We start from the raw sequence: 9937 nt of genomic DNA, 5'->3' as shown, positions 1-9937 counted from the left end.
ATTTACTTTTGTGGCTGTCCAGAGAACTCAGTTTTTCAAGATAAATTAGCAGCACTGGGCAGAAGGCATCCCAATGCTTCCTTCCTTCCTTCCTGCATGTTTCTGCTTGAGCTTAGAAAGACCTGTTTGTGAGGAAATATGGTAAGAAAAAGATGCAGACTTGAAATCTCTGATTCTTATTTTAAAAAAAAAGTAAATTCACAAAGAGGTGCTGAATTCATTACGAGCAAAGGAATCCTGACTTCCAGAAGCAGCAGTGAGTTTCTTCCAACCTTTATTCTCTCAGGACAAACACTGAGTGTTGATGTCTTGCCAATGTGAGAAGATTGATGTGCCCCTGTGAATGATTCCTCCATCTGGATTAATGAGAAGAGTCTATTGCTGCTTTCTAATGACGGTGTAATCTTTTCAGATACAAAATATATTACTTTTTAGCTAGTTCTTGGGTCACTTCTTGGCCCTGCTGTTACATCAGCAGACTGACTCACTTGTTTTGACCACTCCTTCCATGTGTTGGTACTCAGCTGGTAAGAAAAGCTGTGGGGAATAAATAATATATATTGCCCATGCCAGGGATAACTTTCAACGGGCCAATCCAGTGGCTTGCCATTCCCTGTGCTCTTTCTTGGTCCAAGAAAAGGAAGATGGCAAGAAAAATGTCTGAGGGCTGCATGCAGTGTTTTAGCAGTAAATTGGCTCTGAGGAAGGGGTTTAGGCACCTGTCAGTCCGGCTGCAGCAAGGCTGGTGGCCTTTACTGAGGCAAACTGCTTGGGGACCTCAGCTGCCTGTGCCTTCAGCTCCCGTTCTTGCCCCGGTGAGGAGGCAAGGCAGATCCGTGCACGCAGGCATCCAAGACACAAACAGCGCACGCTGGAAGCCGTTTCTTAATAAAGTAGCAGCCTTGTGCTAGGATTTAAGAAAACAACTGGCAGATGTGAACGATTTATTTTTCCTCCCTCTTCTGCTGCGGTTTATTTTTTCCTCTTGTTCGAGAGCGCTCAGCTGCTAACACAAACAATTGCTGAAATTCCACCTGCCCACCTGCAGCCCCTCCTTCCCGCCGCCCGCTCGGGCCGTCGCCTTCCTCCGGGAGGGCTGCGCCGAGGGGAAACTACATCCCGCTTTCTTAGAGAGAGGAGGAGGAAGGAGAGGGAGGGGCCGGGCCGTGTCTGGGCGCATTGTTCCGCGCTCCTCTGCCAAGAAGTAGGTGACTATGAACTCATCCTTCGCTCCTCGCAGAAAGTTTGCCGCCTTCCCCCCCTGCTCCCCTCCCCTCCCGCCCGCTGGCGCGGCAGGAGGCAGCTCGCAGCCCGGCGCTGGCCCCGGAGTCCCCGCTCCTGCTTAATATTCCGCCCGCTCCGCCGATGTTGTGCTTGGCTCCGGTGGGACCTCAACTCACGGCGTGAAACCGGAGCCAATTTTCTGTCTTAGTCTCGCAGTGTTTTGACTGGAGGCAGATCCAGTTCAGTCCGATCGGGGCTAGTGGAAACAACTACCTAAGTCTCCGCTGTCTGTATCGTTTGGGAGAGAAGAAAGAAGAAAGGAACGCGATCCCGGACTGCTGGGCGCGCTCTCTCTCTCTTACACACACACACACACGCACGGCAGACACACGCACCCAGACAGGCAGACTCGCACCCCGCCGGTGCCGAGCGCGCCGTGCCACCGCCGCCGGGAGGAAATGGGAAGCCAGTGAGCGGATCCGTGCCGGTGTGTGAGCGCCGCCGGGGCTGGGAAGGGGCGGCGGGGGGAGCGGGAGCGCGGCCGGGGGCGGCGGGAGCGGGGCCGGGGGCGGCCCGGGGGGAGCGCGCACCAACTCCGGGTGCCGGGGACCCCGCGCCCTTTGTGGGAGAGGGCTGCGCTCTTTCTCCTGCCGTAAGCAGGGGGGGAATAAACCCCAAACGCGTGTCTATGTGAGCTCGATGTGCGTATGTTTTTAATATACGTGTGCGCAGAGGTCTGGCTGCCGGGGGCCGCGGGGGGCGGGACGCGGCGGGGCGGGGGGCAGGTGAGGGCGGCGGGCGCTCACCGCGCTGCTTCGCTTCCAGGTGCCGGCGCCCGCGATGACCCTGGTGCTGCCCATGCAGCGGCTGGGCCGCCCCATCGCCGCCGAGGGAGCCGCCGACCTCGCCGCCTACCGCGCCCTCTGGGAGCCGCCCTGCTGCGGCCGCCCCGGCCCCGCCGCCCCGCCGGCCCCGGCCCCGGCGGCCCCCGGGCCCCCCGCCGCAGGTAGGCACGGCAGGGCACGGCCGGGCACCGCAGCGCCGCGGGGGAGCGGGCGGCACCGGGGGCTGCCCGCGGAGCGAGGCGGGCGGAGGGCGGGGGGCTCCCGCGGGGCCGCAGGTGCGCGGGGCCGGCGGCGCTCGGCACCGGGAGCGGCGGAGCGGCGAAGTTGTCCCTGCGGCGGCCCCGGCTGCCCGCGCCGCCGCTCACACCGGCCCCGGGTCGGGCGCTCGTCAGGAGAGGGTTCATTTCTGATCGCCGCGAATAGATGCGAAAATATGCGGCGGCGTTCTCCTGTAGCGCGAAGGGAAATGAAAAGTATTTTGTTTGGAGAACCTCCGGCAAACCGCATGTCATTTGTCATATCTGATTTATTACCCACAGGATCACATTACAGGGGAATTTCAAATCCTGTAACAACATCCAAGATCACATACTTTAAAAGGAAATATGTGGAAGAAGAGGATTTTCATCCGCCACTCAGCAGCTGTACACATAAAGTATGTTTTCTAATAGTCATTATTTTTACTCTGAGTTTCAGATGCTTAGTAACACTCGATTGACCCATTTCCAGAAGGCTGAAATACTCTGCTGAAATTAGGAGAATGATCCAGCTGTTTGCTCAGAAACAAACAGTTGTCACTTCTTCACATTTATTGTTGTATTGTCATCAATTGCAGAAGAAGCAAAGGCGTTTCTGCATTAATAACAACTGCAAATGGAGATGCTGAGAATACTTTTTTTTCAGATTATTTTGTTCTTAGCTAGTTCATGCCCTGCTTACAGAAACAGATCTGTAACAGCATTTAAACGACAGAAAGGAAGAATATAAGTAAAATATTTCCCACTCATATAAAACTTTCTTTCCAGAGAGGAAAATAGTAAGAGGTTCCATATACCCCTCACTGGTCACAGATCCTCTAAAAAAACAGAATGACTTGGAAAGCGAGTACAAGTTCCCTCAGTATTTAATCATGTTTATTAAAAAGCTAATAACTCCCAAAGAACAGATTAGTAAATGAAGGAATTTTTTTTTTTGGTGAAAGTTGCCAGGGGAGAGATTAGAGCAAACATTTCCCAGGCCAGTGAATACATAAATTGAAATCTGACTTTTTTTTTGTGAGGTTTTATGCTCCTCTTCATTAAGGGCTCAGTTCTGCATGGAACTGAACGCCTGGGGTGAAGTGCTTAAGGATAGCTCATGCCTTGAGACACCATTCTTACCTTGTTGACTCCTACCTGGCCCACGGAAGTCCAGTCCCACCCATGTTCTCTTGGCAATGGGGGAGGGATTTCTGTGGAGGAGAAGCAAGCAGTAATGCTGAGCTCAGTTCCCAAAGACCTTAGAGTAGTTGAAGGAATTTTCAGCTACAAATAGAGTTGTCTGGAAATAAGTACCTGGACCAGAAAGGTGAAAAATTATTAATTCCAGAAGATGTCTGGTCTGCTGCCAAAGCAGTGAATAAACAGCACCAAGGGTGTTGCAGAAAGTGCTCTGGTTAGTGAGTGTCTCACACATGTCACATCACTCTCCCAATTTTCAGCCAGGTTTTTTTTACAAGATTGGATTTTTGTATCAGTGATTAATTTCCTTACAAAGAGGGAGAGGAGGAATAGTTATTTAGTCTTTTCTAACAGCAATAAAAAGCAGTTGTAGAGGCATTGGTAAGCTAGACCCAGCCACTGTTTTGTGCTATTGTTTGCAGAGGTGTAACATGTCAGAAATTCTGGGTCACCAATTTCTTCTGTTGAGCCAAAATACATTTTCTTCTTTACAGCACTGAGCTCTGGCACAGGGAGGATGCCCACAAGGTTTCCTTGAATTTCTTACATGTTTATACCTCTGCCACCCAGTAAAGAGTTATGTTCTGAGGCTACTTGTCCCTTAGAGGGTATAATGGAAGGGCCTGGGGCCTCTCTCCAGAGGGCTGCTGGCAAACATGTAGAAGAAAGCCTCTGACAACTTGTTCCTACTGGTGTCCCTCCAGTAAATATCTCCAGGAGCATCCCAGTTGAAGGCTTACTGGTTTGCTCCAGGCTTTTATGGCTTCACTGACTGTTGCTGCAGCAGGTACAAAGGATGCAAATGAACCTATAGGCTTAATATAATTTAAAATGAGTCATTTATTATAGAAAATTACTCTCTCTAACAAAGAGCTTCAGCTGTGAACTCATATGAAATTATGGCCAATTTTTGTTTTTATGAGGCGCTGTGCTGCTTCTAAGCCTCTCAGATATGACCAGGCTGTGGAAAGAGCTAGAGGGCTGGGGAGAGCTGAATGGATGTGAAAAGCAGCTGTGCTTTAAGCTCTTTCAGTCCTCATAGCTACGACTTCCACTCTGCAAAAATGCTGTAACCATGTGGGAAAGGGAAGAATGATCAAGCCACAGATGGGGGGATTTAGAGCAGTCTCTCTTTGTGCTGTGCTGCTCTCCTCCTACGCGAACCAAATTCTTACTAAAAATGAAAATCAGTTACTAGTGCTTACAGTAGCATGCATTGCCCCCTCTCTTATTTTGATTCCCAGGGTAGTGATTACAGTGCAGAATCCGGGGCCTCCCAGGGGCAGTAACCTGCTCATGCTGCCAGTGCTGAGAAAGGTAGTCTTGGAAGGACCATGGAAGGGAGAACAAATCTGTGGGCGTAGAGCCAGGATTTCTGCAAATCCCTGTCCTCCCTTCATTTCCTGACCTTATCCCTGCCTATCTGCATTCCCACCGGTCCTGTAGAGCACAGGGCGTAGCACACAGGCCAACAGCTGCTCTCCAGATGCTGGGATGCTTTGAGATGGGTTTCTCCCTGCCTCCCTCCCTGCATGCACTTCTGTGCACAAGAGCAGTGTAAGAGCCTGGCAAATGGAGACCTCCTGGCTGGAGGGCCCCTTCCACTGGCAGCAGATGAAATGCTGCAGCCCTTGCTGTGTGAGGCGATGGCTGCTGGCTGCCTCTTGCAAACCTTGGCGCCGCAGGAAGGACCCTTGCTTGGCTTCAGAGCTGTGCAGAAGCCCCACAGGGGATGATGGAATTGGGTCCATTTGCAACAAAAGGCCCCCCTAGCCATCACTGGAGCAAAACTGCACAACAATTTTATGTTCTAGTCCCAAATGTAATTAAAGAGCCAGATGTGTGCATCTGGATTTTACTCTCCCACCTTGGATTTCTGCCCTGCAATTGCCTCTGTGGTGTAATGCTCAGCTACTTACCCTAAGCTCAGCTGCTTAGCCCCTAAACATGGGGGAATGCTGTGGCCAAGAAAAAGCAGGTCCCCAGCTACAAGGATGTGCAAAATGAAAAAAAGCCAGTTTTAGATGCCTCAGAAAAAGAACAGAAAAGTAGTGACACAGAGGGCATACTTTACTTCATTTCCTTTCTCCTTCTCTGTAACAAAACTGGTTGCCTTCAGTTCCATATCGTGTTTTTTGCATTTTCAGACAATCTCCGTGTTTGAGGAGCGGGCCCATATTCTCTACATGTCTTTGGAAAAGCTGAAATTCATTGATGATCCTGAAGTCTACCTGCGCAGATCCGTCCTCATCAACAATCTCATGAAGAGAATCCACGGAGAGATCATCATGCAGAACAACTGGTGCTTCTCCACCTGCTCCTTCAGTGGCACCTCCCCACAAGAGTGGTTTGTGCCTCAGGACTGCCCATACAGAAAACGCCTTCGGATGGCAAAGGAGGAGTACGAGAAGCTCCACATGTGCTGCTTCTATCAAGAATGTGGCAGTCACTATTTAAATGTACCCTACTCTGTTAATGCTAGTACAGAAAGTAATTCCTCTTCTTCTTCCTCCTCTTCCTCCTCCTCCTCCTCCCCCCCTCCCATCTCTTTGCCAAGCTGTTCCCAGCAGGTGGATTATGAAGTTGGCAGCGCACCTTCTTACAGAAATGATGACCAGATACCTGCTAATGAAATATTCATCACTAATGGCAGGTCTCACAGTAATCAGGAAAAGGCAAAATTTAATGACAAGAATGGAGGTGATGAACCTGAAAGAGAAAGCATCGCCCTAAACTGTGAACCTGTAAGAGGCACCCATGCTCTTGAATGTAAAGGCAAATTTTATGACTATTTTGAGACTGGATGTAATGACAAGAGCAACGTAAGTGAGTCTTGGAAAAAATCCTTAAGGAAAAAGGAATCTTTACCAAGTAATAAAATCTGCTGCAACAAAGGAAGTAAAATATGAGGCATCTTTCTTGCTCTATTGAAGCATGCACAGCATGTTCCTTCTCTATCAAATTTTTATTTTGAACGGATTTTTTATAGTTTTCTACGAATGGTACAATCATGCCACAAACGTGACGTGTAGAGCGTAGAGCAGATTGCGTAAAGTATCTCTGCCACCCGCATCAGCAGCTATTTATAAACGTGGAGACTTCAGAAAGAACACAGTTGCATTGCTGCTGAGCACTGTAGTCTGTGCAGCTATGGTGGAGCTCTCGTCGCTGAAAATGCCAATCAGCCAGATGGGGAAAACATATCGTTTTACATGTCCCCGCCCCCAAGAAGTCTGCCATTAATTAAGAAGAACCTCCATTATGTTTACCAAGGAATTAGAAGTCTGGTAAACAAATTGATGCTACCAGCAAGGATGATGTGCTCCTTGTAACTCAGTATTCATTCTGACAAAGGACTGTCTTCATGGATTGGGAATAAACCATCCTTACGTTTTGTAGTGATACTCTTGAATTCCTGTATTCAGCATCTTGTTCAACTGACAAAATAGGACATAGCATAAAGAAATAACCTGTTTATGGAATCTTAATCAAAATCAAACATGCAGCTCAAGTTACTTGCATGTTTTCACCTCGGCTGTAATAACTAATGAGGTTTGTTGTTACACAAAGCAGGTTTTTTTTTGGTGCCTTACTTTTTGTCTTAATTTTTGCCAGTGTGAAAATTAAGTATGAATCTGATACAGCAGGGATTTAACCTAAACAGAGATTAAAAAAGAAACCCACAGGGTGGATCAATATTATTAGAAACCTTTAACCTTTGAAGTACTGAGTTCAACTTCCTATTCAAACATCTCTGTTCTTCCTTTTTGATGCTCAATTGCTTTTTGATTTGCCATCCTTAGGAAGGGATTTAAGAAACAATAGAGAGATGTCTCTTGTAAACAAGCATTCGATGCTTGAGTGTTTCTATGGCAACTGTCTGTTGCTGGGGCTCTTTTTTTTTCTTCTTCGTATAATGAAGTTCATGACCCAGTGGCATGTTTTATACTTTATTCTGTTTCACATAATTTCTCTATTTTAGATTGCAAAAGCATGCAGGAGTTTTCTATTACTTTTGCCGTTGATTTAAAAAAAGACAAGAAGGCAAAAAGCACAATGTTAATTAATAATGTGGCGATAAACGCAGTTTTATCTGAATGAATGTAAGGGGTTTAATTTTAAAAAAGAACATTTTGGAGATTTCAGTGGCTGAGGACAACATTAGGCATCCCTAGGTAGATTGATTGCAAAAGTGTACTGTGTAAAATGCCCAGAAGACATTAGTTGGGGTAGGACCAAGTTGGAGTGAGTCTTAGATTCACCAAATTAATTAGTTCCCACAGTCCCCATAACAACTGGCAGGATGTGCTCAGCAAAATAGCCACATCCAGGCCACAGCTGACTCATAAATAGCTGCCTGTTCCCACAGCATCTTGCACTGAAGTGACATCTCTGCTTGCTTCTTGCCTAAAGGGTGAAGATCACCTCTGTGCTGGGGGAGCAGCCAGCTCAGTGCAGGGCAGGAGTGTCCCCAAGGGGACACAGCCCCAGGCTTGGCGCTGGAGACAGACTCTGGATCTGAGACCTCCTGCTTTGGGTTCATGGGTTCAGCTGGAGGAGTCCTGGGCCATGGTTATTTTGGGTAGCAAAATACATTTGCAAGCTGTATGGTCTTTTTTCAGAAAGCCCAGTGGTCACGGGTAAAAGCTACCCCCCCAGCCAAGGTGAACACAAATACAGCAGGATATAAATCAGTGGTAACCTTTATGAAGTCAGGTGAGTTTAAACTGCTAAGTTTGTAAGGGTTATCATTGGGAAAAATGACAAATAAGGAAAGTACAAGTCCCGCCTGATTTCTCCAAGACAGAAGCTTTTTTATTAATAATAATAATATTAAATATAGATCTCATTCATACAGTGTATGAGTAGGATCATCATTTAGACATTTGTCCACAAGGACCAATTTTTTAAAAACCTGATTTTTCTTGTGTTATATCCAGATAGTCTAGTAATGTCTGCTCTTTTCCAATATTTGATAAACGCTTGATGTTTTAAGCTTAAATATTAGATGCTTGTATACTAACGTGTTGTTGTAGTAAAGTGAAATTTCCTTGATATATATTTATTAAAATGACCAAAATTCATTTTAATTTTACATCTCCAATGGCTACTGGGTCCTTTTCCCCACGTTCCCCTCCCTCACCAAAGAAAACACCGTTTAATCAATGTGCTCCCTGCTCTAGAGATTGCAGAGCTGTTGACTGTGCACTGGGTCTGTGAGGGAGCTCAGCCTTGCCAGGGTTTCAGGAGCATTTAGGACAGTCTGAAGGTGCACTGAGAAGCAACAGATTCTCTGTAGACTTGCACGTACAGCCAAGGAAAACACCTGGCCAAATGCTGCCCAAACCACAAATCAGCTAACACTTTTGGGGGGGCTGAAAGCTTTTTGACCCTAAAGGGCTCCTTGGTCCTCCAGAACAAGCCTGCACACATAACCTGTTGCAGAGGCTTCTCAGTTGAATTTGCACAAGCTGAAGTGATGGATCAGCAGATCTTTGTCTCCTCTGGCCTGTATAATGGCTTCTTTAGTTCCAGAGACTAAAGATTACTGGGTTAATCTGGAAATAAACCTGTAACAGCTTTAGACAGTCTTATTGTCATCAGGGTCTGTAAGGCAGGAAATGGCATCTAATGAAAGTTGCCCTACGGATAAGTGGGGCTTTATGCCTTTCTCTGGACCTTGCCTCACAAAATAATAGCAAATACTGAAGGTAGATGTATTGTAATCAGGAGTCCACTGAGTTATCCTGCTGGCCTCACAAGAGACAGAGGTATTCCACATTAGAAAAGGGAGGTGGAAACACCCTTGTCCCATACCCAGAAAAGCAATAGACCTTGATAGGATCTCCATCCTGGCCTAGACTGAATGGACCTAAATTCAATTTGATTTATGGCATGTGAAGACTGTAAGCCTGATAAGCCTTTTCCCCACTGCACACTCCAGTGCTAAGGACATTTTGCTAGTATCAAAAATTTTCAAGAAATAGTTCTTTTACAAGATTATATGAATGCCTTTCGTCCGTATGTCCCCCACATAACTGCTAAATGAATGCTCCTGGACTTGATCCTGGCCTACCTGCCAGGAAGAGCTGGACAGAAGCGCTTCTCTCTAGGAAGATTGTTTTTCTCTCTGTCATGAGACACTTTGCTCCTAGACTGTACGACTATAAAGTACTGTGCCTTTCAGCACATGCCAAACAGCAACAGAAAAAAATGTTTCTGTTGTCACATCAATTTTGCTGTCACTAGGAACAGAAGTGTCATCTTATCTTCAGGATCCAGGTAATACATTTCACTTGGAAATGCACAGTTCATTTGGGTTTAAAAAATCATGTTTCTTTTTCAAAGCACATGGCATAATATCATTGTGCTTCATGTATACTCACTACTTTTGGTAAAATTTTACTATTTTTACTGTATTAGCTAATC

The 9937-nt window shown here is 46.9% G+C and overlaps 1 protein-coding gene across 1 annotated transcript; it reads left to right on the top strand.

The window, feature by feature from the left end:
• Positions 1-1590: 1590 nt before the first annotated feature.
• On the top strand, positions 1591-8603 carry SERTAD4 (SERTA domain containing 4). Its single transcript, XM_071426750.1, has 4 exons — positions 1591-1711; positions 2050-2230; positions 2609-2724; positions 5656-8603. The coding sequence occupies exons 2-4, from the start codon at positions 2065-2067 to the stop codon at positions 6415-6417; spliced, it is 1044 nt and encodes a 347-aa protein (XP_071282851.1). The 5' UTR covers positions 1591-1711; positions 2050-2064; the 3' UTR covers positions 6418-8603.
• Positions 8604-9937: the final 1334 nt, after the last annotated feature.

This window comes from Agelaius tricolor, unplaced genomic scaffold, assembly GCF_023055355.1.
Source record: "Agelaius tricolor isolate 1412-34295 unplaced genomic scaffold, bAgeTri1.0.p SCAF_1, whole genome shotgun sequence".
Lineage (NCBI taxonomy): Eukaryota > Metazoa > Chordata > Aves > Passeriformes > Icteridae > Agelaius > Agelaius tricolor.
Note: the sequence above shows the minus strand (reverse complement) of the source record. Positions and strands in the feature narration are given on the sequence as shown.

Excerpts from the sequence above, each read along its gene's own strand:
- SERTAD4 (XM_071426750.1), top strand. The coding sequence starts at position 2,065 with ATGACCCTGGTGCTGCCCATGCAGCGGCTGGGCCGCCCCATCGCCGCC. Across the intron at positions 2,231-2,608 it reads CCCCGGGCCCCCCGCCGCAG|GATCACATTACAGGGGAATT; the intron begins GTAGGCACGGCA and ends TATTACCCACAG. Across the intron at positions 2,725-5,655 it reads TCAGCAGCTGTACACATAAA|ACAATCTCCGTGTTTGAGGA; the intron begins GTATGTTTTCTA and ends TTGCATTTTCAG.